At 41.9% G+C, this 24,686-nt stretch overlaps 1 protein-coding gene across 2 annotated transcripts in view; it reads right to left on the bottom strand.

Annotated features, from left to right (window-relative positions):
- Positions 1–24,686, bottom strand: part of LOC118846264 (nitric oxide synthase 1 adaptor protein) — a 392,781-nt gene that overhangs the window by 118,533 nt on the left and 249,562 nt on the right. For both annotated transcript variants that reach the window (XM_036754593.1, XM_036754594.1), the window contains exon 3: positions 13,667–13,759. In XM_036754593.1, the coding sequence (XP_036610488.1) occupies positions 13,667–13,759 (93 nt within the window). The remainder of the gene's footprint in view (positions 1–13,666; positions 13,760–24,686) is intronic.

Raw genomic sequence — 24,686 nt, 5'->3', positions numbered from 1 at the left:
ATAAGAGGCCTGGCCCTGGGACCAGAGGACTTGAGTTCAAATTCCACCTCCAACACCTACAATCTTTGAAACACGCTGACTATAATATGGAGACCACAGTAGTTTTGAAGGATGGATCAGAAACTTAAAATTATCATTCAGTCCATCTTTCTTATCTTATACTTGAGAAAACCAGGGCCCAGAGAGATTAAGGATTCAAGGTCACATAGAAAGGAAGTAGGAAAGCTAGGAGTCTCTTGTACAAAGGTCACATCCTTGGCTTTCTCTTACAGTTTGGGCAACTGAGCCAGGAGTAGTTGTCAGAATCTTATGGGCAAAGGGGAAGTGATACCATAATCGGTTTTCTTATTATTTTTTTCCTAGGAGATCATAGAGTCGTCAAACTAGACAGGACCTGAGAAAGCATTTATTCCAACCTCCTGCCTAATAGGGGAATCTTTGTTCCATTACAATAACCCTGGGCCAATAATTACTCAGCTGCTGCAAGATGGTTCTGTTCAGAAACTTGGGACCTTCTCATGTCCTGAAAGCTCTCATCATTAGAAAATTCTTCTCTATTCTCTGCCAAAATCCGACTCTCCATAACTTAGCACCAGATGGAAATGCTAGTGGCATCGCTGAAATCGCTACAGCATTTTTACTTTTTACAGCACCCTAAATATAAAGGAAAATCCTATGCAGGCACACTTCCCTCTCACTCTTGGAAAATGTCAGCAATTCTGCCGTCAAGTACGAGTGCTTTATCATTTGGTATGCCTGACAGCAGTGGGGACTTCTTAAAAAATCAGAGCGAGGCCATATTAATACAGCTTGACAAGATCTCCATGCTTCATGGCAGATGAGGATTAAGTAAAGTACATCAGAACTAGACTAAAAGCGATGGTGATACAAGACAAAGCTATCTCCTTCTCCCAGGCAACAGACACAGGGATGCAAAATGTCTTTCAAGACAGAACAGCTGAGAATCCCAGCAAGGCGCACCTCAATACAAATGAGTGTGGTTTAAAACTAACTAGCTGGTAGGAGAAAAAAAAAATGGAAGGGAAGGCAAGTGGGCACCCTTCCTTCCACTGGGAAATGGTGGAACAAATTGTGGTATATGGATGTAAGGGAATGCTACTGTGCTGTGAAAAATGACAAGTGGGAGGAGTTCGCAGAAACCTGGGTTATACAAAATGGTGTGAGAAAAGGGAAGAGAATGAAAACGGCAAGAATATCAAATGAGAAGGTGTAAGGAAAGTGCTTTGCAACATGCGCTATATAAATGGCAGAGATTATTATTACTAACATAAATAATCACGGAAATAACACTATAAAACCACTGAACTCAGATCAGTTAGAATGCCAGCCCATACCCACATTCTGTCATAAAGCCTCCCCTGAGGTTTGATTCAGGGCTCAGCACAGTGCTTGGCACATAGTAAGTGCTTAATGAATGTTTATCGATTGACAGACTGATTGATCCAATGTGCCAGGGCACTTTCTTCAGCTCTCTTGACATTATATCAATACCGATGGATCACTCAGTATGTTCATAAGTTATCCCTCATTCTCCCTACATGATGAGACCATCTTTCATTTCCTGCTCACACAATCTCTCTCATGATCACCTTCTTCTCCATGTGTTTTGTTTTTTGTTTTTTGTTTTTTTGGAGAGGGGAAGGCAAGGCAATTGGGGTTAAGTGACTTGCCCAGGGTCACATAGCTAGTAAGTGTCAAGTGTCTGAGGCCAGATTTGAACTCGGATCCTCCTGACTCCAGGGCAGGTAATCTATTCACTGCACCACCTAGCTGCCCCTCCATGGTATTTTTGATTGGAAATATGTTGCAGCTTGCTTCCACCCACCATGTCCCTCTCCATCTGCCCTTTGGAGACAGCATAATCCATTGATCACAGGCATATGACACACTGGAACAATATGGTTTAAAAGATGGAATTATGTTACAACAAAATGGTTGTGGCCATTAGAAGTACAATTTTTTTTTGCTTCCTAGGATCACACATAACATTTTATTCTTTTCTTATGTTCTTGTCATATTCAACAAGCACTTCTTAAATGTCTGCTCTGTGCCAGATGCTGTGCTTAGCCCTGAGATATAAACGCAAGAGTGAAACACACCCCGCCCTGTAAGAACTTACATTCTATTAAAGGAAACTAATTTATACAAAGGTGAGTATGTGAAAAATAAATATAAAGTGACATTTTTTTGGAGGGGGGAAGGCAGGGCAATTGGGATTAAGTGACTTGCCCAACGTGACACAGCTAATAAGTATCAAGTGTCTAAGGCCAAATTTGAACTCAGGTTCTCCTGACTCCAGAGCTGGTGCTCTATTCACTGAGCCACCTAGCTACCCCATTATAAAGTAACTTTGAAGGGAGAAACATTTACACCTGAGGGGATGGAGAATGGCTGGCCACATGTGGGGGGTGACCCTTATGCTGGGCCTTGTGGAGAGCTGGGAACTCCAAGGGGTGGAGGTGAGGAGGGAGGCCATGCTCAGCATGAGCCCAGAAGCAGGATACGGGATGTTGGGCATCCCGTACATGAAGTAGGTCAGGGTGGCTGAAACATAGAGAGCGTGAGGAAGTAATGTGAGAACAATCTGGATATATAGTTTGGGGCCAGATTGTTGGGGTGTTGTTGTTTCAGTCACGTTCATTCATGTCCAACTCTTTGTGACTTCATTAGGGTTTTCCTGGCAAAGACACTGGAGTGGTTTACATTTCCTTCTCCAGCTCATCTGACAGATGAGGAAACTGAGGCAAACAGGATTAAGTGATTTGCCCAGAGTCACACAGCTAATAAGTATCTGAGGCTTTTAATTAATATCCTCAAAGGGGGTATTTTATCCTAGAGTCAATAAATAGGGAGCCATTGACACTTATTAAGAATAATCTAACCTGTATCCTAATTGTTTTATGACTTTCTGTGTTCCATATTCCTCTTGCTAGGTAATGAGTTCCACGAGGGCAGGAATCATGTCTTACTTGTCTTTGTGTTTATATTTCTATCATTCCTGTGGCATCTCAAGGTTTTTGAAGGGCTTCATAAATATTATCATATTTCAACCTCCCAACCACCCTGAGAGGTACAGATGGAGAAACTAAGGCAGAGGAAAGGTAAGTGCCTTGCCCAGAGTCACATATCTAGTAAGTCTTTGAGGCAGGATTTGAATTCCATTCTTCCTGACTCCAGGTCCAGCTCTCTATCCACAGTGCCACCCAACTACTATCCACACATTGAATGAATGCATGACTAACTGAATGAATGAATGAATCCCCTCCACAATGACTTAGTCTAAGTTAGAAGGCAGACCAGACATCTTTTAGTTGACAGTACGCTTGATTATCAATAGAGAGAATTACAGGACCTGGTTTCTTTTTGAACATTTTTTTGGACCAGACCTGTGATCTCTTCAGTTACAGCGTTCCTGGTGAGGAGACGTTTCCCCCCAGTGTGGATCAGCACCTACCCTACATGTTGTAACCTTAGAAATCAACCAGCTTGCTGACAGTCACCCCGACAATCTGTGTCAAAAGGAGGGTGGAGGAATAATCATGATAAATGCCATTTAGGTTGTACCTTAACATTTACAAAATGCTTAACTTACAGGAGCTCATTCGATCCTCGCAAAAACCCTGCAGCCGAAGAAACTGAAACTCGGAGAGATTTAAGTGATTTGTCGATGGCCATTCAAGGGCTAAGTATCAGAGGCAAGACTTGAAGCCAGATCTTCCCATCTCTAAGCCTGAAGCTCTATTCATTACACCACAAGGTCCACTAATTCTCAGGAAAAGAATAGAATAGAGAACCCAAAGAAGCTGGATTTCTCTATTCTAAGAGCAACATCCCACCTACTGCACAAGATCACATATAGGAGACTTATGGGCCTGAGTGAGCACCTAGGTGGAGCATCAGGACAGGTATCAGGAAGACTCATCTTCCTTAAGCTCAAATCTAACCTCAGACACTTACTAGCTGTGTGACTCTGGGCAAATCACTTAACTCTGTTTGCCTCAGTTTCCTCATCTGTAAAATGAGCTGGAGAAGGAAATGGAAGACTACTCTAGTATCTCTGCCAATAAAACCCCAAAATGGGGTCACGAAGATACGGACACAAATGATAAACGACTTTATAAATGAGTCAGAAACAGGCTGTCCAATAGGGCTCAGCATGCAGCCAGATTCTTGTAATTACCAATTTAGTATCTCAGTGCTGCTGAGATAGATCTGTCATAAGTAATGTCCATTCTGCCACAAATTCAATTTTCTTTCCCTTCCCAATTTCTCAGGGAAATTTTTCAGGACCATACCACATAATTTTATTATCATGATTAATTAGGTATCAAAAAACCCATGGGAGGTAATCTCCTCTTTTGACTTCAGTTGGATCTCTTCAGTCATTTAATCTACAATGTTTGAAGACTTAGGAGATAATCTTATAAGAGTTAATTAGGAAAATTGCCTAGGCCTGAGCAAATATATACAGAAGAAGGCCACAGTGGAGGCGGGGTGGTTACAAGTCCCTCAGGGACTGATTTTCAAGCTATTTGAAAGAGGAAAAGATCTGTAAAAAACAGCCAACACCAGGGCCAGTATTTCCCCCCCCCCCCAAAAAAAAGGTGACTAAGAAGATAAAGCAGCTACAAATTTGCATATTCACCTTCTGATTTCTCTAAAATCTTTTCATGAGAATGGTGCATGTGTAGAAAGCCCTCCAGAGCCTGGTCTCAGCCTACCTCTCCAGACTTAGAACATTAAGTACTTCCCTTCCTACACATTATAGTCTAGGGCCAAATTGGCTTATTGTTCCTTCATGACAGTCCATCTCCGACCTCCAATCCTTTGCCCTGGCCGTCCCCCACACCTAAAATGCTATCACTCCTCACTTTTGCCCCTTAAGAATCCCTTGTTCTTTCCAACTCAGTCCAAGTACCACCCTCTATATGAAGTCTTCCCTGAGCCCCCACATTTGCTAATTGCCCTCCTCCCCAGTTACTCTGTATTAATTTTATATATTTGTATACATGCATATGGCGACTCCCTGACAGAATGTAAGTCTCCTCAGGGCAGGGTTTGATTCATTTTTATCTTTGTTTCCCTAGTACCTAGTACGGTACTTGCTTAACAAATAATAGGTACTTCATAAACGGTCGATTAACAGATTTTATAGGTTCATGGCCTGGATGTACTGACTCACTCTTCGATTGGGGTTTGTGGTATTCTAGGACTCACATAGTGTGAGCTAGAATTGGGGAACGAAGGAAAAATGAAACTCCAGATGTAGCCTAAATTTAATTAATTTACTACAATCTTAATTTTATCAGCTGGAATTAGTCCACAGAGAAGGCTGATTGGTGGATCTGCAGGAACATGCGATGTGAGACAAGTTGTATTTTTGGGTGAGACCGTACTAGTCTAGTTTGAGTAGCGGATCTGTGCTGAGGAATTATGGGAGATAAAATTGGAAAAAAGCAAAATGAGAAAAGACTGTGGAGAGCCTCGAATGCCAAAGAAAGGAGTATGGCAAGCAACAAGAAGCCACTTAATCTGGGGCAGAGCATGACGAATATGGTGCTTTAGGAAGACTTTTCTCTGCGGACATTAGTTCGTCATTTTTATGTTTTTCATTCACAGAAGACTGTTCTCCTAGGATTTAAACTTTGGTAAATTCTATTTCCAGGATCATTAATAAACTTTGCTTCATTGGATTTTATTGTAACTGAAAACAAAGCTGAAACAGCATTCTGACTGTGGAGCTTTAAGATTTATATTTAAAGTTCAGGAAGCAATCTGATTGGATAAAATCTGGTGGATCTGTGCAGAGTACCCGACCAGGCTCAGGAAGACCTGAGTTCAAAATACAGCCTCAGATACTTACAAGCTGTGTAACCCTAGGTAAAGCACTTAACCGCTCTTAGTTTTCTCATCTGTAAAATGGGGGTAATAGAACCTAGGTTTATCTTTAAAAATCAAATGAAAAAATATTTGTAAAGCACTCCGCAAACCTCAAAGCTCTGTATAAATGCTAGTCACACTTACTATTATTACTTTGGGTGGGGCCTCATTATTACAACAGTGGATATTCAAATCTACCTGTGAAGCCAATATTTTTTTAGGAAAAGAAAATTTCCGAGTCAAAAATCTGTTCCCATGAGAATGAAATCCTCATTTGGTCGATGCAAAAGAAATCCCTCTTAGTCTTATGGGAGTAATTGTAAGAGATAGCCTTATGCTTCGGCAGAGTAGGTGAATCAATATATGTTTGTAAACTGAGTCGGGAGGGGCTGCAAAGTTGTCACCCCACCTCCCTTCCCCTCAAAAAAAAAGTCACAGCTGATCTCTTTCTGATACCTGAAATTTCATCCTGGCATTTGTACATAACAGTTGTTCATTTTTTAGTGATGTCCAACTCTTCATGACCCCATTTGGGGTTTTCTTGGCAAAGATTTTGGGGTGGTTTGCCATTTCCTTTTTCAGCTCATTTTACAGATGAGGAAACTGAGGCAAACAGGTTTAAGTGATTTGCCCAGGGCCACACAGCCGGTTAGTGTCTGAGGTTAGATTTGAACTCATGAAGATGAGTCTTCCTGAGTCCAGGTTCAGTGCTCTAATCCACTGTGCCACCTAGATGTCTAGCTTTGTACATAATAGGTATCCAGTAAAGGTTTGTTGATGATGATGCTATAGCCTCTCCAATGGTGCTACCTTTCTGGTCCATGCGAGGTGAAACCAGATTAAAACAAAGACTTTTTACTCTTTTTTTTTTATCAGCAAATTCCCCTGGAATGAGATTAGAGGGTTAATTGATTCCAATTTAGTAAAGATTTACTAAATGCTTACTTTGTGCAAGGCACCATGCTAAGCACTGGGGACACACACAGCATTATTTCCACAGATCTGTGATCTCACCCATGCTAGGATTCCTAATCCTGGTTGGTGTAGACAGTGGGATATTTGCTAGGTTATGCCATTGTTCTTCCAGAGAATCCACCCAACATTTAATAGGTACCACTAGAATTCATGGGCCATCTATCCGTTATTCTCACTTCCTTTTGTGACTTTATATTTCCTTGGTATCCCTTACTCCAGTTCATGCAGTGAGGTCAATAAGGTGGGCCCACCTGTCCCCACCATGCATGCATGCCTCATTTGTCCTTTAGGTAACCCACAACTTTCTTTCCTAATGAACGGTAAGATTTTCAGCCACATAGCATCTCTGGGAGAACTCTTGGGTTAAAAGGATCTGGCTGTGTTAGGGAGAATGTGCTGTACAGTTAATTACTCAGATGCCATCCAGCCTGACTTCTTTCTCTTATTCGTTTCTGGGTCGAACTCATCGTTTTTTTGCAGATCCCGTCCCCAAAATACTCAATGATATATTAACACAATGAACCCATAGTTAGAATCTGGGCAATAGGCATTTTTCTTCTACTTAGTCTTTCCTATATGGATTGTTAGGCCAGTCTCTTTTGATTAATTATGGGTCTCACCAAGAAAGCCCTATAATGTTGGGGAGCTTAGTGAAATTAGGATAATGTCATCTATAAACAGGAGGATCAGTAGGAGCTCATCATCTCTATGGAATCCCTCTTCCATTTGTACTGTACATATATTTGTGTGTATCTTGTATTCTGTGAGCTTTTTAATCCATTTGGGTGACTGTAGAGATGAGGTCTGCTGAACAGAATTGTTTATGAAAGTTTCACAGTTGCCATCTCATATTTTTACCATGAATTCCACTGATAAGCATGTAAATCATTCTCATAAAGATTTTACAAAGCTGAGAAAACTGAGGTGTGGATGAATAGCTACTAATGTTCTCTCGATCGGCTTTCGGGATTATTAAGACCATCCGTGTCCTTTTTCATTATTCCCGTATAAGTGCCTAAGGCTGTATTTTGAACTCCCTATGAAATAACAATGATAATAAATACGAGCATTTGCATAGTGCTTAAATATTTACAAAGTACTTTACAAATACCGTCTGACTGAGAGAAATGATTATTTCTCTTTTGTATTAATGGTTAATTATTGAATTAGGACCAAGGTTTTTTCCCTTTTCTACTTCCTCATCCAGAAATCAACCAGTATGGGAAATCTTGGACAAAGACTGTGGATTCCTTCTCATTGTGGTTACTTAGGTCTGGGAAAATGTGGATTCTCCCTTTTGTCAGACAGGTGATATGGAAATTGGTAAGTTTCTTTGACCAAGACTTGGGTGAGTCAAGTCCTTATCCCAACACCCTCATTAGAATGAGCCTACACCTCATTGTAATATTTCCACTCACATTAATTATTAACCAATCAGAGTTGATTGCCACCTTAAGGATTACGCCCTCTTCCAAGGACATATAAACTGTGAGCCCACCGCCGTGCCGGGTCTTTGGCATTCAAGAGTGCCACTGACCTCTTTTTATTAATAAGCATGATATTACTATTAATTATTAGATAAATTATTCAATTATAATTTATTAGATAAATTATTCAATTATAATTTATTAAATAAATTATAAAATAAAATTATTATCAAGAAATTATGTCTCTCAACATCACAGATTCCCACAACAACCCTGAGAGGTGCTATTATTATCCTCATTTTACAGAAAAGTAAACTGAGGCAGCTGAGGTTAAGTAACTTGCCCAGAATTACACAGCTCATAAGTGTCTGGGGCAAGATGTGGACTCAGGCCTCCCTGACTTCAGATCCAGTCCTCTATCCACCCTGCCCCCTAGTTGTTTATAAACCATAAAACAATCCCCCAATACTTTCAAAATGGAGTCATTCCCAGCGTAGAATTCCTCAATTTGGTCTAGTACAGCCACTTTACCCATGTTATTAGGAGTACAGAGGAAATGGAGACACAAAGGCCAAAACCTGCCAGTCCCTCAAGTGGCTTCCATTCATTTTGCTGTATACCCAGTTCTGCCCTGTGAGGTGGATGACCCAGTCCTCACATGCACAGAGAAGGTAATAATTTAGATTTAGCAGATGAGCGGGAACAAATGAGCCAAGTCACATCAAAGCTAAACTTCTGAAGGAACCAGGAATTCATTGTAGGTTGGCATCAGTTCAGAAGGAAGGACCTCTAGGTACTCGTTAACATATCCAGAAGGTTTAAAAAAAAATCAGCTAGAGATAATTGCAACGTACTTTGCCGGTGCCCACACTCTTACAACGTCTCTGAAATAAGATGGTGTTATGGTAATTACCACTTTCATCTGAGATGGTCCCAGGCCCTCCTCTGTGTGGGAATGGGTCTTATCCCCATCTCACAGATGGGCACAGAGAGGGCTAGAAGAAGCGATGATCATCAAAAGTAAACAGCTCAGCTTCATGCCTAGTCTCTTGGTCTGCTTGGCCAATCATGTTTCCTGAGCCAGTGACTTGGTCACATCTTCCCAATCCATTCTCTTGTCTCCACATTTCTTTCCAGTACCAAGAGAAACAATGAATGGGTCCTGATAGAGTGGATATTGCTAATGGCCTTTTGCTGGCTGCCAGATGGGGGAAGATAGAAGGAGAAGGGGCCCCTCACTCTAACCCTGCCCCACCCCCAGCCTGTCATGCTAGAAGCCAAAATCACAGACATTGCTTTATCTTTCATTTCTCTCCTCCCTCCCTCTCACGGTGTCTACTATTCATTCCTGCCAGAGAATCTCTGCATAGACACTATGTTTAATATGCTTGTGATTGATGCAAATGAAATATAAAAGAAAGGGGGCTGCCTTCATATTTAGTGCCCCTCCCTGCCCCTCCTAGATAGAGATCTCCCTGAAAGAGGGACAATTTCACCATCTGTCCCCATTTTCCAGGGGGGTACCCACAGAGGCAGTGTGGTGCAGTGAATAGACCAGTAAACTCAGAGTCAGTATGACCTGGATTCAAATCTTGCCTCAGATGCTCACTAGCAGCATGACTTTGGACAAGTTATCTGTAAAAAAGGAATTATAACGGCCCCTGCATCATGAGGTGAGGATTGCATGAGATACAGCTAGGTCTTGGTTAGTGTGAATAATGCATCCCCCAAAGCAGTCACATTATTGGAATTTACGCTATTTGAAGTAATGAGCTATAAAATATGCTAATTGGCTCTAGTCCAGTAGAAATAAGCAATGAAAATTCTAATAACACAACCACTTCCCGGGATTCATCATTCACACCAATGAAGACCTAGCTGTACGTCCTGTATGTAACTTGTTTGTGTCTAATTATTTGCATGTTGTGTCTCCCATTAGATTGTAAGATCCTTGAGGGCAGGGCCACTTTTATCTTTCCTTTGTGTTCCTAGTGGTTAGCACAGCACCTAGCTTATAGCAGACACTTTGTTGACTGAAGGACCATAAAGCAGAGTGTGGGCTGCAGTCTTTCAAGCACTATATATACATCGGTTATGATCATTGCCCTGTCGGCTGGGAGGCCCCCATCTCCAATTAGGTTATAGGTCACCCTGGAAGAGGTCACAGGACCAGATCATGATTAAACATTGGATCCTAAGAGCCTAGGTTTAGCGATCCCACCAGACTGGCCATTTAGGGGCAGGAGAATAATGCAAATTAATTAATAAATTAAATACATTAATTTGTAATTTAATATTAATAAATTAATATTAATTAATAATAAATAAGATTATTAAATTAAATTGGGATGTCAAGACCTGTAACTTGCTTCTTGATAAGGATGAGACTGCCTTTGCTATCTTCTCAGAGAAAATTGAGCATCTGCAGGTTGTATCTACAGTCTCACCACCTTTCCAGGAGGGTAAAAAAAAAATGCTACTCTTAGAATCCAGAGATCTGGGTTCATATCCCAGCTCCCACAGTAAACTAGCTCTGGGACTGTGGGACCAAATTCCCTTCATCTCTCTGAGTCTCGGTTTCCTCATTCGTAAAAGAAGGCTAAACCAATTTTACACTATCTGCCTTATAGCACTGTAGTAATGAAAGCACATTATGAAGTCTAATGTTTTATAGAAATGGAAATGAGATTGGTGGTGATTATCATCATTAGGAGAAGAAAGAGAGACAGACACAGGGTCAGGGGTGCCCAGTGCCACGTGGGCTAGCGTATAAGAAAAACAAGACTGATTGCTATGTATTGTACATTCCACTGTCAGTTACTATGAAAAATGAAACCAAGATTAGAGGTATCGCCAAGCTCACAGCCATATCCCTGAAGGAGAAACCAGGTGTGGGAGGAGTAGGGGAAAGGTGAACTTCTTTTTTTCAGCCTGGCATCAGAAGAATCACATATGGGAAAGAGCTGAGATCATTCCTCCTCACTCCTCCCAGCTAACTGAAGAGCCGAGTTCTGAGTGACTCACAGAGTCCCTCCTGATTCCCTTGGGGTGATTGGTTTTCAATCTCATTCTCTTGCTAGAAGGGGCATTTCTCCTTTTCCTGATGCCCTGGAACGCTACTGATTTTGAAAAGGCAGTTTGGGGGAGTTCACAGCTTTCTCTTCAAGGATATACACCAGGACTGCCTGGTTACTCCCACCAGGAGCCTAGAGACTATATCACAATTGACCTATGGGGGTCCACCTTATACCCCCTCTCATGGTCACCACCCATCCCTATCCACTGAGCCAACCAAAATACATGGTGGCTACAGCAGATGCCAGGATATGATTCAGCCTGACTATAAGATCAACAGTGCTTCATTCCAATCAACGTTTAAGCTTCTCCTGTCTTCCTCAGAGGTTAATGCTGGGCACCTGTGGCCAGGGCTGCCTGCTACTATTAAACACTCTCTCTCATATACACACCCCAGCTTGCTTCAGCTGCCACCTGGGCCCCAGAGACAACTCTATTTCAAGGATGATGTCACAACGAATTACTGTGAGAGGGAGAGATATTTTTGCTCTCTCCCCAATATGACACATAACACTCAGTGCAGTCCCTGCAGAGGGGGCTCATTAGGAAAAGGTTACAAATTCCTCGGGCCCCTTATATTTTCTGACCTTTTTTTCTTATTTTCTTTCTTTTTATAAAAATTTTATTTTAGACTCAAACACCAGAACACAAATATAGAATAGAGAAAAGAAACAAAGACATATCATGAACTTAAATATTGGAACTGAAATACAAAGAAAGGGGAAAAAAAAAGCATGCCATGTGCATAGCAGAACATAAGAGAGGATTCAAAATATGTAAAGACAAATTTTCATCTCAAGAAAGCCTGTATGATAAATACTACCTGTTGTGTTGAGAGCTGTTCATTTTGTCTTTGCTTCCTTGTAAGTTTTCTTTTGTTCTCTGTTGTGCACTTTTTCACTTGGTCCTTTTTTTCCCCTCCCCCCTGCTTCCAGGGGCCCCTTACATTTCGAAGGTGGTGGTCTTTGGGGAACAGTTTCACCTCCCATTTTTTGAGGGGGGAAGGCAAGGCAATTGGGGTTAAGTGACTTGCCCAAGGCCTCACAGCTAGTGTCACCTCCCATTTTTCTTACACAAATCCAACCTCACAACCAAAAGAGCATTCTCAGGAAGTAGCACCGGAATCCTGAAGGCAGCACACCCTGCTCTCCCTCTTCCCCTTTTACATGGACGCCAGCCTCACCTTGGGTTATATCTGCTATTTAGAGGACCTGGGTTCAAATCAGCGTTCGGCTGACTGTATTACCTTGAGCAAATTCCTGGCCTCTCTGGGCCTCAGCCTACTCATCTGTAGACTGAAGGGGTTGGACCAGGTGACCTCAAAAGGTCCTTTCCAGCCCCCAGTCCTGTAGCCCATGATCCAAATTGGATTGTGGAAAACACCAAATTAGTACCACTGCTTCTTTACATCATCCTTTCTTCCTAGGAACACAGGGCTCAACTCCCCACACCCAAATGTTTCCCAAGGTTCCCACACCAACTCCCCAATATTAGCACCTCTATACACAGAGGCACCCACCCCCCCACCCCCCCACCCACACACCCACCCACATACACATTATATAATAAACATAAACACAGACATAGCCCAAACCCCAGGAAGCCAGCATATAGATTAATCCTTCTGGGGGCTATTAGGAGGGCCAGTCGGTCACCACCAATACAGCCACTTCCACAGGCAGCAAGAGCAACAGCAGAACCCTGAGGACTTTCACCCCACTTTACTCCTGGCCCCACAGCTGGTTTCAACCAAAAACATTCCTGACCAGGCTCTTAAAAACAAACTAATTAGCAGTAAGAGTAGAAAGAAGGCAGTATATGAACAGCATGCAGTTGTTAGGGCCTTCCCAACATTTTATATATTTTGGTTTTATCCCTGCCCACCCACTCACCGCACCCCACCTCCTATGGAATTTAAGTTTCTTGCGGGGTGGGACCATGTTTCCCTTTGAATCTCTAGTACCAGGCACACATTGAGCACTGTGTGAATAGTTGCTGAATGAATCAGCAGGATAGTGGGAGCCAAATTCTGGAAGAGGGCAGAGTGTCAAGGGCTAATAATCAAAAGGAGGTAAGATAAAGAAGGACCCTCCTTTTATAAAGAAAATGCAATCCTACCCACCCCAGAATCAAAGTTACTCATTTCTCAAGGTTAAAAATCTGTGCTCTGGTATCAGCATCAAAAAGAGGGGAGAGGATCTATAAACATTCAGACTGACTTGGTTACCCTCCTCCTCATCACTCCCTCCCCACCCCCACCCCCCAGTTGCAGATTCAGGGACACTGACCTTCTTCTTTTTCTTCAGAATCACTTTTACTCCATCTACTGATACCATGATGCTTACTTTCTTCTTCTTGATGTTCTTGGCTTTGAATTCATACTGTACAGAAAGAGGGGGAAACCAATTAGACCAAAGCATCCAAACTGCTAACTTATTGCCTAGAGAAAGGACTCTAAGTGAAGGCCAGAAGGACTATAAAAATAGGCTGGAAATTTTAAATTATACTTTAAAGTCGAGATCATCATAATTATTGGATAATGGTTAAAAATTAGCATTTCATACTAGCTACAGAAGAATTAGAAATCCCTGAAGTCAATAACCCAATATTCAATAAATTCAAGAACATATATTACTTGTTGAAGAACTCTCTATTTGACAAGATTGCAAAACAGACAATAGGCAGGAAATAGGTTTAGACCAGCATCTGATACCACACGCCGCAATAAATTCAAAATGGACAAATGACTCAAATAATAGAAGTTACACCATAAAAAAGTAAGAAGAGAATGAGCTCAAGTATCTTTCACAGATACGGCTCTGGAGAGAATGCTTGACCAATCAAAGAACAAAGGCAAATACAGAGGTAATATAGGATTATTTTGATTATATGAAATTGAATAAAATGAATCAACAAAGATCAGCACAATGCTATAGAGTGGAAAAAATATTTTTATTCAATATCTCTGATGAAGGTCTGGTGTTCAAAACACATATGGAACTAAAACAAATATCTAAGACCAAGAACCATCAGAGAAGCAAAGGATATGAACAAACAATTCTGAAAATATTGAACATTTTTAACAACCATGTGTAAATATTACTCCCAATCACTAAGAGTAAGAGAAACACAAATCTGAAAACCTGACATTTCACCTTACTCCGTGCACATTGGAAAAGAATAAAAAAAAAGATGGGAACTTTCAAAGTTGGAGGTGCTGCTGAATGCTGGTCAAATTAGATTGTAAACTCCTTGAGGTCAGGTTCTGTCATTTGCCTCTTTTTTCATCCCTGGTGCTTATCATAGTGACTGGCACACAATAGGTGCTTAATAAATGTTAATTAATTGATTGGCATTAATACAATATTGAAAGAGCTGTGAAAATTGAACCAATCATTCTGGAAAACAATTTGGAATCATGCTAAGGAAGTGACTAAAATGTCCATGCTTTTTGATCCAGACATCCCACTATCAGGCATACATAGCCCCCAAGGAAGCCAAAGATGGGGTAAAAGAGCTTATATAGATAGCAACACCTTTTGTGGTAACAAAGAATTGGAAACAAAATAGATAATCTTTGTGGAAATATTAAATTATAAAGTATAGTAATAAAGGTAACGGAATATTACTACATTATTAGAAATGATGAATATTAAGATTCAGAAAACCATGAAAAGACTTATATGAACTAAAGCAAAGTGAAATCGGAAGAACCAGGAAAACAACAGACACAGTGACTATGAAAATGTACGTTGGAAATATATAAGACAAAATACTGAATAATTAAAACAACTAGGCTTATGCCTAAAAAAAGAAATGAGAAAATGGTACCTCCCTCCCTTCACTGGAGAGGCAGGGGAGGACGAGCGTGTATTGGTGCATATATAATCAGACTCAGTTCATACATGATTAGTTTAACCGAGTTGATTTTTTTTCTCTTCTTTTCATTCCCCTTCCCCCTCCCTACTTTTTTTTTTTAAACAAGGAATTCCTCACTGAGTAGGGGAAGAGGAAGAATATATTCTGAAATAAAGGTAATATAAAAAAGAAGCCTGAATTAAGCACCTATTGTGTACCGGGTACTGTACTAAGCATTTTTTCAAATCCTATATCATTTCATAAATAAAAAATTATATATGTGTGCGCAGATATATATATATATATATATATTCAAATTTAAGACATATGCTAGGGGTTGGCAGGGGAACTGGGTCATTGCAGGAAAAAAATGCAAGCAGTTTGGTGGCTGTAAAAATGGAATCGAATAATCTTTGGACCAAGAAAGAGATTTTAAATGTGATCTGTTCCATTTCCCTGGGTTTCAGATAGCAATATGTCTAACCCAGCCTGCATGGATTTGTGCTATAAGTCGGTTTGCCCTATTAGTCGATAGAAGAGATCTGCTGAGAAGTAACAGCATAACAGGTAGAGGGTTTGGCTGTGGAGCCAAGGAAAGCCTCGGTTCAAGTCCAGCAGGTGACACATACTAGCTCTGGGACCATGGTGCAAGTCATGTAACCTCTTGGCATCCCTAGGAAACTCTCTAAAAATATAAATTACAGACTAGTAGCTGATCTGTACCAGTGGAGAGAGCTCAAATTTTGGGAGTTCCCATCCTAATGAAATCACAGATAGGATCCACATCTCCCCACCAACACAAAGAATGAGGAGATCCAAGGACCATGTGACCATGACAAAGCACCTTAGAGGTCATTCAGGCCTCGTTTTACAAATGGAGATGGAATGACCTGCCTAAAACCACAAAGCTGATTAGTAGCAAGGCCAGAACTAGAATACAGATCCGCAAACTCCCTAGTGCAGTGTTCTTAAGACTCCACAACCCTCCCTCAGGAACCCCTGACAATGTTTTACAATTTGGACAACCAATAAATGTTTCCTTGGGTCTATCCTCAATCCAAATCTCCCCCTTTTTTTCTAAAAGTGTTGGCTGTGTTACCAACATCCCAACATCTGGCATCTATATGGTGTTCCATCCCCTTTTATATCACTCTTACCAAACCTTTTTTTTTTGACCCACTGCTTCAGAAGTCCAAACTCACTCCCAAGTCAGTTTGGAGCTTGGTGGGATCTGCAGTCTTCCTGAGAAAATTCCCTGGTCCTCCTTTTCTTTCATGTCTGAGCAGTAGTCTCGGTCAGTTTCCACTGGTTCAGCCATCACTAGAAATCTCCCATGCTATTCCAGAAGTTGAATAAGTCCCACCAGCTAAGTGTACAGCTGCTTCCCTCTTACAAAGGGGAAGATTGTGGCAGTTGACTGAGGTGGACAGACTTTCTTTAGGGACTTCTTGACAGGCTGGCGATGACAACTTTCGTGTTTGAGTGCCTGTCCCCAGTTTCCAGGCTTGCAGCTCAGACTCCTCAGTCCCATGTCCCAGTGACATGCTTAAAGGGAAGGCTCTGGGCCCATCCTACCAGGTAGGATGAGAGAGAAGGGAATGGAACCCCATGAGGCAGGATAGGAGATGGGGATCTCCTTCTTGAGTCTACTTAAGGATATGTTGAGCAGAACGTTAGCTCCTTGAGGTCAGGGAGTGGTCCCTTTTTGTTGTTGTATCCTCAGAGCCTAATACAGTGTGCAGCACATAGCAGGGACTTAGCAAATCTTTGTAGAACTGAATTGATGGGAGATGAGGGTAATGTGTAATGGGGAGAGAAGAGCAGATTTGGAATTGAATCTGGTTCTGTTACATACATATTACCTGTATGATGTTGTGTTTCAGTGTCCTCATCCGTAAAGGGAAGGGATTAGACTGGGTGTCTGTGAAGGTTCCTTCTAGTTCTAAATCTATGATTCTACCAATCAATCAAACAACTAAAAAGCCTTTATTAAGCTCTTACTATGTATCAAACACCGTGCTGAGGGCTGGTGGTTACAAAGAAAGGCAAAAACATATACACACACAAAAAAATTCTGTAGTTATTTCCTTTTCTAGAAAGGAAGGAAGGAAGAAAGAAAGGAAGGTAGGAAGGAAGGAAGGGTCATTCAGAGACAGCAGCTGCAACTTGATGAAGGCTGGAGTCATGTCTAGGGCACACAACTTCAGGATACTGTTTCAACCCTAAATTGTACCTGATGGGAAACATCCTGCTCAGGTGCAGTTAGATACAGGAAATGGAAAGGCCCTTGGGCTGGCAGCACCAACAGGAGAAAGATTGACTGAGGAAGGTTGACTTTGGCTTTCTGCCCAAAGAGACCTGGAAGAAGTGATTGTAAAGCATGTTCAGGCTACCCTACAGTGTGTGTGTGTGTGTGTTTGTAGGGCAAGAGGATACAGGGGCAGAACCCAGATGAAGGACCAATACCATCTCATGCCAGTAACAATAAATACCATCGTATGTGAATTCCAAGTAAAATATCAGGGGAACACAAAGTCTGCATTAAGTAGGACAATCTTGGATTTTTAAAACTTCCTGTCCCTTCTCCCTTCTGATGCCTCCTACAGGTCTCATTTACACATTTGGTCCCTCACCGGTGCCCACACTCTTCCTTCTTCTCTCCTCCTCTCTCAACAAAACCAAACCAACAAATATCAGAATGCTGACTCTCTGCAAGTCTTGGAGCTAAATGCTCTTCCACTCCACCAATTTTCTTTGGGCATTTTTACATAAATATAAATATTCAAAACATGTTTATTATGGAATCACTGTAGGTAATAGACATAAAAATGAAAAAAAAAAGCCAGAGTCTGTGGCCCTCCAAGAGCTTACAGTTTAACCAAGAGAACAGGCCATGTGACAAATAGGGAAGAACTGTTATTAAAAAATGAGGAAGGACAGATCACTTTCAGTTGGGGCATTCAAGGAGTCTCAATAGAAGAATACTTGTCCTGTTACAGTGCAGAAGTCTGCCTGGGTGCCACTAGCATCAGCTTCAGGGATAAGGCTGGACCTGTGCAATATGGAGTTACCATGACCACCAGCAGCTGCTTTCTAGCTAGACCAGCATACTTTGGATTGTGGCTCTGATGGAACCCATCAAAATGAATGGAAATCAAGGGCCTGGGAATACTTAAATATTAAATTTGGCTTAGCTAAGTAGCAACCCCTCCTGACTTAGACAAGTGTGCTATGCACTACTGTTCTCATTCCAGGGTGACAGGGTGGAGTGTGGAGAAATGGGACGTCTTTTGTGGAAGGCTCTGCCTTAGTCCAAGAGCGAGTACAGGAGGGTGGACAGAGAGGAAAATGTCTTCTTTTCCCCAAGGCATGATCCCCAGAAGCTGCTTAGCTTTAATTCCCAGAGTTGCAGAGGAGGAAGCATCTGTTTTCCTGGGTTTGAGCTAGGTAAAAACCTATTCATTCTTTTTTAGCTCTAGGCTTCCAAATGGTTGCGGATGATAAAGGCTCAAAACAAACAGGCTGGCCAGCACCCCCTTTGTAAGCTTCCCATTGCCTGCCTGGCCTCTCACAAATCTCACGCCAAAGGTGGGGTCTGTGCCAACTTGTCGGGCCCCTTCTCTCAACATGAACAAACTGAACTACTGTATTTGCTTTGGCAGTCTGAACCCAAGGAAGGAGAGACAGGACCCATGGGGACTGACTTTTGATGGAATAATGAAAGCAACCTAAATCCATTTCCACCAAGCTACTGACATGTGACTGCCAGGGGCAGTCTTATCCTCTGGGCTGTGAAATGGGACAATTGTCCTTCAATTTTGTCCAGTAGTCTGGCCCCTCATGGACTACTAAAGTGAATGTGATTGCAGGGGATGGAGGGTCAGGAGGGAGGAGGGCAGCACCAGAGTGTTCTCTCCAAGTTGGCTATAGTCGCCGATTAGTAAACATTGCTAGAAATAGAACAAAATCTCGTTATTAAGAGTACCAGGGACACAAGCAGCAGCTTAGCTCTTTGAATGACTCGCGGCTGTCCGACATTTCTCCTCTGCCCACTGAGGGTGCCATCTCCCTCCTACCCCAATATCTCAGCTCCAGTCATTGTGAGGCCCTGAAGAGAAGCATGAAGTTGTGTGTAGGCGACCGGAGGAGAAGACAAATAACACCTATCCAGTGTTTGGATTCCTTTCTGATGTGTTGCAGAGGAAAAATTTCTTCCCCAGGTGACAAGCAGACCACCTCAGAAGCAGTCTTTTGATGGCTCGCACAGCCACATTTATCTGCCTAGAAAATGCCCAGGTAAATGCCCAGTTGCTATGTCCCAGACAAAAGGGACAGACCCAGCGGACTGCTGGCTTCTCTGCTGTCTCTTTGTGACCGACTGCTAGCTGGACATTTTGGCGTCCATGCAATCAGCACAAAGCAGAGCTGGAGCAAGAAGCAAGAATCGCATACTCTCTCAAACTAACATTTAATTCAAGATACAAAAGTAATATAAACAATTTGGGCAAATTCGGCTCAGCAAAACAGGGAATTATTTACTGTAGTGGTTTCTGCATTGCTATAGGAGTCTTGGGGCTACATTTGTTTTGTGGTTGTTCAGTCATTTCAGTCTTGTCTAACTCTATGACCCCATTTAATGTTTTCTTGGCAAAGATGCTGGAGGTATTAGATGAAGGTTCATCTTGGTCCTGACTGCCTAAATCCATTCAAACCAACATACTTCCCACAACAACGGGAAGACCAGCTTGTGGGCAGAACTGCATTTGAACAATTATAGATGGGAAGGCCTCCCCCGGCCTGCCAGTAAAAGGCTCGACAAGGGTGTGCTTGCTTTTGACATCCAGAAATGAAGATGACTACGCTGCTCCATTCATTGACTTTCAAGAAAAATGTTCCTTCTTTCCTCCCATTTTCCCTCTGTCTAACCTCTTTAATTATCTGAACTGTGGGGAATGCAAATGATTGTTCAATTCAATCCCATGTGCATTCATTAATGCCCTACTAGGTGCACTGTGTGGGAGAGAGGTAGGAAAAGGTCTCAGTTCTCAAGCAGCTCCAATCTAGCTGGAGCAACAAGATACATACACAAACACCTATAATAGAAGTTCCACGAGTTTGCTTCCTGTGACTGACTGTTAAATTAGATGTATTTAGCAATAATAAGTGATAAAATCTCATAGTATTGTTTTACTCCCTTTGGTATCTAATCATACATGGACTGTCTTGTATTGAGTCATGTATTTAAGGCTTGTGTATACTGTTAGATTATAATTCCTAGAGGTCAGAAGCCACACACACATACACACACACACACACACACACACACACACACACACACACACACACACCCCAGTGCGATTTTAAAAGTTAATAATATTTTAGGTTGTAGATATTAAAGAAATCATGAAACGACTGAACAACAACAATAAATACCTTTTTGGGGACAGCTAGGTGGCTCAGTGCGTAAAGCACTGGGTCCAGAGTCAGAAAGACCAGAGTTCAAATATGACCTCAGATGTTTACTAGTTGCGTGACCCTGGTCAAGTCACTTAACCTCTTTCTGTCTCAGTTTCTTCATTTGTCCAATGGGAATGGCAATAGCTCCTCCCTCCCAGGGTTGTTTTGAAGATGAAATGAGCACTTTGCAAACTTTAAAGCGATATATAAATGCTAATTTTTATTACTGTTATTCCGAGAATTCAATGGCCATTGAGTCCAGCCAATGCCCGAATAAGAAACTGGCCAGGAGAAGCCAGATGACCCCTTGCCAGTCGTATTGTGGAAGGATCCTTATTCAGGCCAATGAGGTTCCCTTTAACACTTGGACTCTGTGAGCCCTGATAAATGGTCATCCGCCTTTTACTTCCTTTGGCTCCAAAGCAGCCTGTTTTCCTTTTGTGTGGTCGAATTCTTATTCTTTTATTTTAATTTTTATTGCTATCTTTTGTTTTTACATCACTTTCATTTCCAACTACTCCACGAGTCATCCCTGACAACAAAAAATGGAGAGAGAGAAAAATATTTGAGCACAATTAACTATCGCTTCAACCGCGTCTGACGGTCTATCTAGTGTTCCATCCTCATGGTCCACCACCTCTGCAGAGAAGGGAGAGAGCCACATCTTCTCATCTCTTCTTTGGGGAAAACCTTGGTCATTCCAACTATATGAAATGAAATTTTGTCCTTGTTGGTCTTCCCATTTATATTGTTGGGGTGATTGTGTTGAATGCTCCTCTGATTCTTAAGAAGTTTTTCTTTCCATCAAGCTTAAATATGTCTTTCTATAGCACTAATCCAGTGCTCCTAATTCTGCCCTCTGGGACCAAGCAAAAAAAACCCACTAATCCATCATCATAAACCCAAATTAACTTACTAAAACATGTTGTGGTTAGTCCAATTTTACCTAAACAAATTACTGTAGATGCATAAGGAGCTTTAAGAAGCCTTCAAAGTTCACTGCATCTTCCAAGGCATTGGCGCTGCTCTTGGTGCACAATGTAGCAGGTACTCAAATGCTGGTGGAATTCAGTCATACCTGCCATCATTGGTGGCAGCAGCTTGTAGGGTGGGTTGGCCGTGTTGATGGAGTCTGCCTTTTCTCCAGGCCACCATGTCTCTTTAATTGGCAGGGAGGCGAAATACAGAGAACCAGGCCTGTAGGCAGGAAAACCTGGGTTCAAGTCCAGCCTCAGACACTTACCAGCTGTGTGACCTTGGATGAGTCATTTCAGCTCTGTCTGCCTTAGTTTCCTTATCCATAAAATGGGGGGATAATAGCATCTACCTCACAGCGCTGTTGTGAGGGTAAAATAAATGGTATTGGTAAATACAAAAATCCACAAACTTATAGTACTGTAGAAATGCTAGTCGTGATGCTTGGGATTGTGAAACACAGCCGGAGCAGTCTTCCATTGTTTATCAGAATCTTCAGAAATTCTGGAAAGGTAATGACCAAATCAATTTACTTCTATGTCTCTAAATTTTCATGATTCTTCTTCTGATAGGGCAGAGACATCCATTTTCAGGCTAATTCATTACAGATAAAGCTCACCTAGGAATTATAGGTGTGCTCCCCCAAAGCTCAGCCTTGGTCTTAATCTTTTTTTGCGAGGGGAGGGAATAAACAAGCATGTTGAATGCTCTCCATCATCATTGACTTTTAGATCCAAAAGAGACCATAGCAGTGGTTTTAAATAAAGACTCAGAAGTGAAATAACTGTTTTTGAAAATCTATGGTAGGTTGGTGGCAGAGGAAGGCAAGGACCAGATCTCCTGACGTTCAGTTCAGTGTTCTGTGGTATTATACTCCCAGCCTAGGCTAAGGCTGCTCTGCTCTGGTTACAGACCTGAGAACAAACAAGAGGAATTCTGTGGTAAAGGTGCCTTAAATGCAGCACCTGGAGGGGTAAGCAATCATGGGCATTCTCTGCAGTCGCAGGCTTGTATCAGTATCTGTTCCACCACCATTATAGCCCCAGAAAGACATCACTTGTCAAACTCCCGGAGTCTAGTCTCCCAAGGGAACACAGGCATAAGGTACAACCTTGCACAGCCAAACAGGCCACCTAAACCCTGGAAGAGCCAAAGAGACTCCCCCGTGAGGGTGAGGACCTGGGGCTCCTGGATAGCCCTGCCTCACATCGAGTCTGGTAACTGCTATTTCTTCCCACTCATGGATAAAAGGAGCCATGCCTGGACAGTGTCACATCCTCCCCCTTCTCTCTACCCCTCATCTTAACCACCAAATGTCCCGCATGTATTTACCGATACCTTCTATTCGTTGTTCTCCATGGTCGCCATATTCCCTTGCATCTATATGCACAGTGCTTTTGCAAAAGCCTTCAGTGCAACACTCCCCTCCCCACCTCCAACTGCATCTAAGATAAAATATAAAAATTTTCAATCTGGCCTTTGCAGTCCTCTAATACAAGGCATCCCAAAAGGCTTAGTGCAGTTTTAAGCTTTTAATAACAGAAATCTGCACTAGGACTTTGGGGACATCCTATATATGCTCCCACTGACCTTTCCAGGCTAATTCTATATTATTCTATAATACACATTCTCTGTCCTAACCAAAGTAGCCTAAATTATTATTATTTATAAACAGCTACCATTCATACAGTACTTATACTATGTGCCAAGTATTATGCTAAATACTTTATAAGTATCATCACATTTGATCCTCACAACAACCCTGGGAGGTAGATGCTATTACTATGAGAAAACTAAGGCAAATAGAGGTTAAGTGACTTAGCCAGGGTCACACAGCTGGTGTCTGAGGCTGGATTTGAACTCAGGTCATACTGACTCCAGACCCCACACTCTATCCACTGTACCACCTAGCTGCCCCAATAATAATAATGGTAATTAATAGTGATGAAGTTGACTATGATGATGATAGCCAGCATTTACATAGTACCTACTATGTACCAGACGCTGTGCTAAGAGCTTTATAAATGCTATCACATTTGATCTTGTTAACTTGTTCAGAGTGGCACAGCAAGATGGAGGCAGAGGAAGGCTAGAACCACATCTCTTGACTTCTAGCTGCCTATACATGAAAGCCCATTTTCCGCCTCTTTCACTTTGTTGTGTCTATAATGCAGTCCCTCCTTATCCCTGGAGGTCTCTTAGATTCCCCGACTTCTTTCAAAGCACAATTTAAGCACCACCTCTTACATAAGATCTTCCCTGATGCCCCCAGGTGCTTGCTCCTTCTTGAAATTAATATTTATCAGTTCATTAATAAACATTTATTAAGTGCCAGGCACTTAATAAGGCAGCAGGGAGACAAAGACAAACCCTATGGTCTATTGGGAGGAGACAATTTGTACATGAATCTTTACTATATGTATCAGATAGAAGACTAATATATTTGGGAGTGAAAGGATACTAGCCTCTAGGGGGTAGATTAAATTAATAAGCATTTGTTGTACACTTAACTATGGGCCAGGCACAGTGCTAAGCACTGGGAATATAAATACAAGCAAAAAGAAAGACAGTTCTTGCCCTCAAGGAGCTTACATTCTAATGGGAGAAAATAATATGTAAAATGAAGCTAAAATCCATGGGCATTGAAGATAAAGTCTGGGAAAATGCCACCTAGGGGAAAGAAGACATGGCTAGCCTGATCCTCCTCCTTAAAATGCCAGTTCTGAGAGGAACCAATGAGAGAGAGAGAGAGAGAGAGAGAGAGAGAGAGAGAGAGAGAGAGAGAGAGAGAGAAAGAGAGAGAGAGAGAGAGAGAGAGAGAGAGAGAGAGAGAGAGAGAGAGAGAGAGAGAGAGAGGCGGGGTTCTGTAGGGGTGGAAGTTACTTCCAATGTAAGAAGTCCAGTGGAGAGTGGGAGAAGAGGAGAATTAGGAAATATTTCAAGAAGATGGAATAAATTGAACAGAGTTTTGATGGAAAATAAAGAAGGAATGTATTCCAGGCACAGGGAACATACTGC

Source organism: Trichosurus vulpecula, chromosome 4 (genome assembly GCF_011100635.1).
Source record: "Trichosurus vulpecula isolate mTriVul1 chromosome 4, mTriVul1.pri, whole genome shotgun sequence".
NCBI lineage: Eukaryota > Metazoa > Chordata > Mammalia > Diprotodontia > Phalangeridae > Trichosurus > Trichosurus vulpecula.
This window is presented reverse-complemented; position numbering and strand designations above follow the sequence as displayed.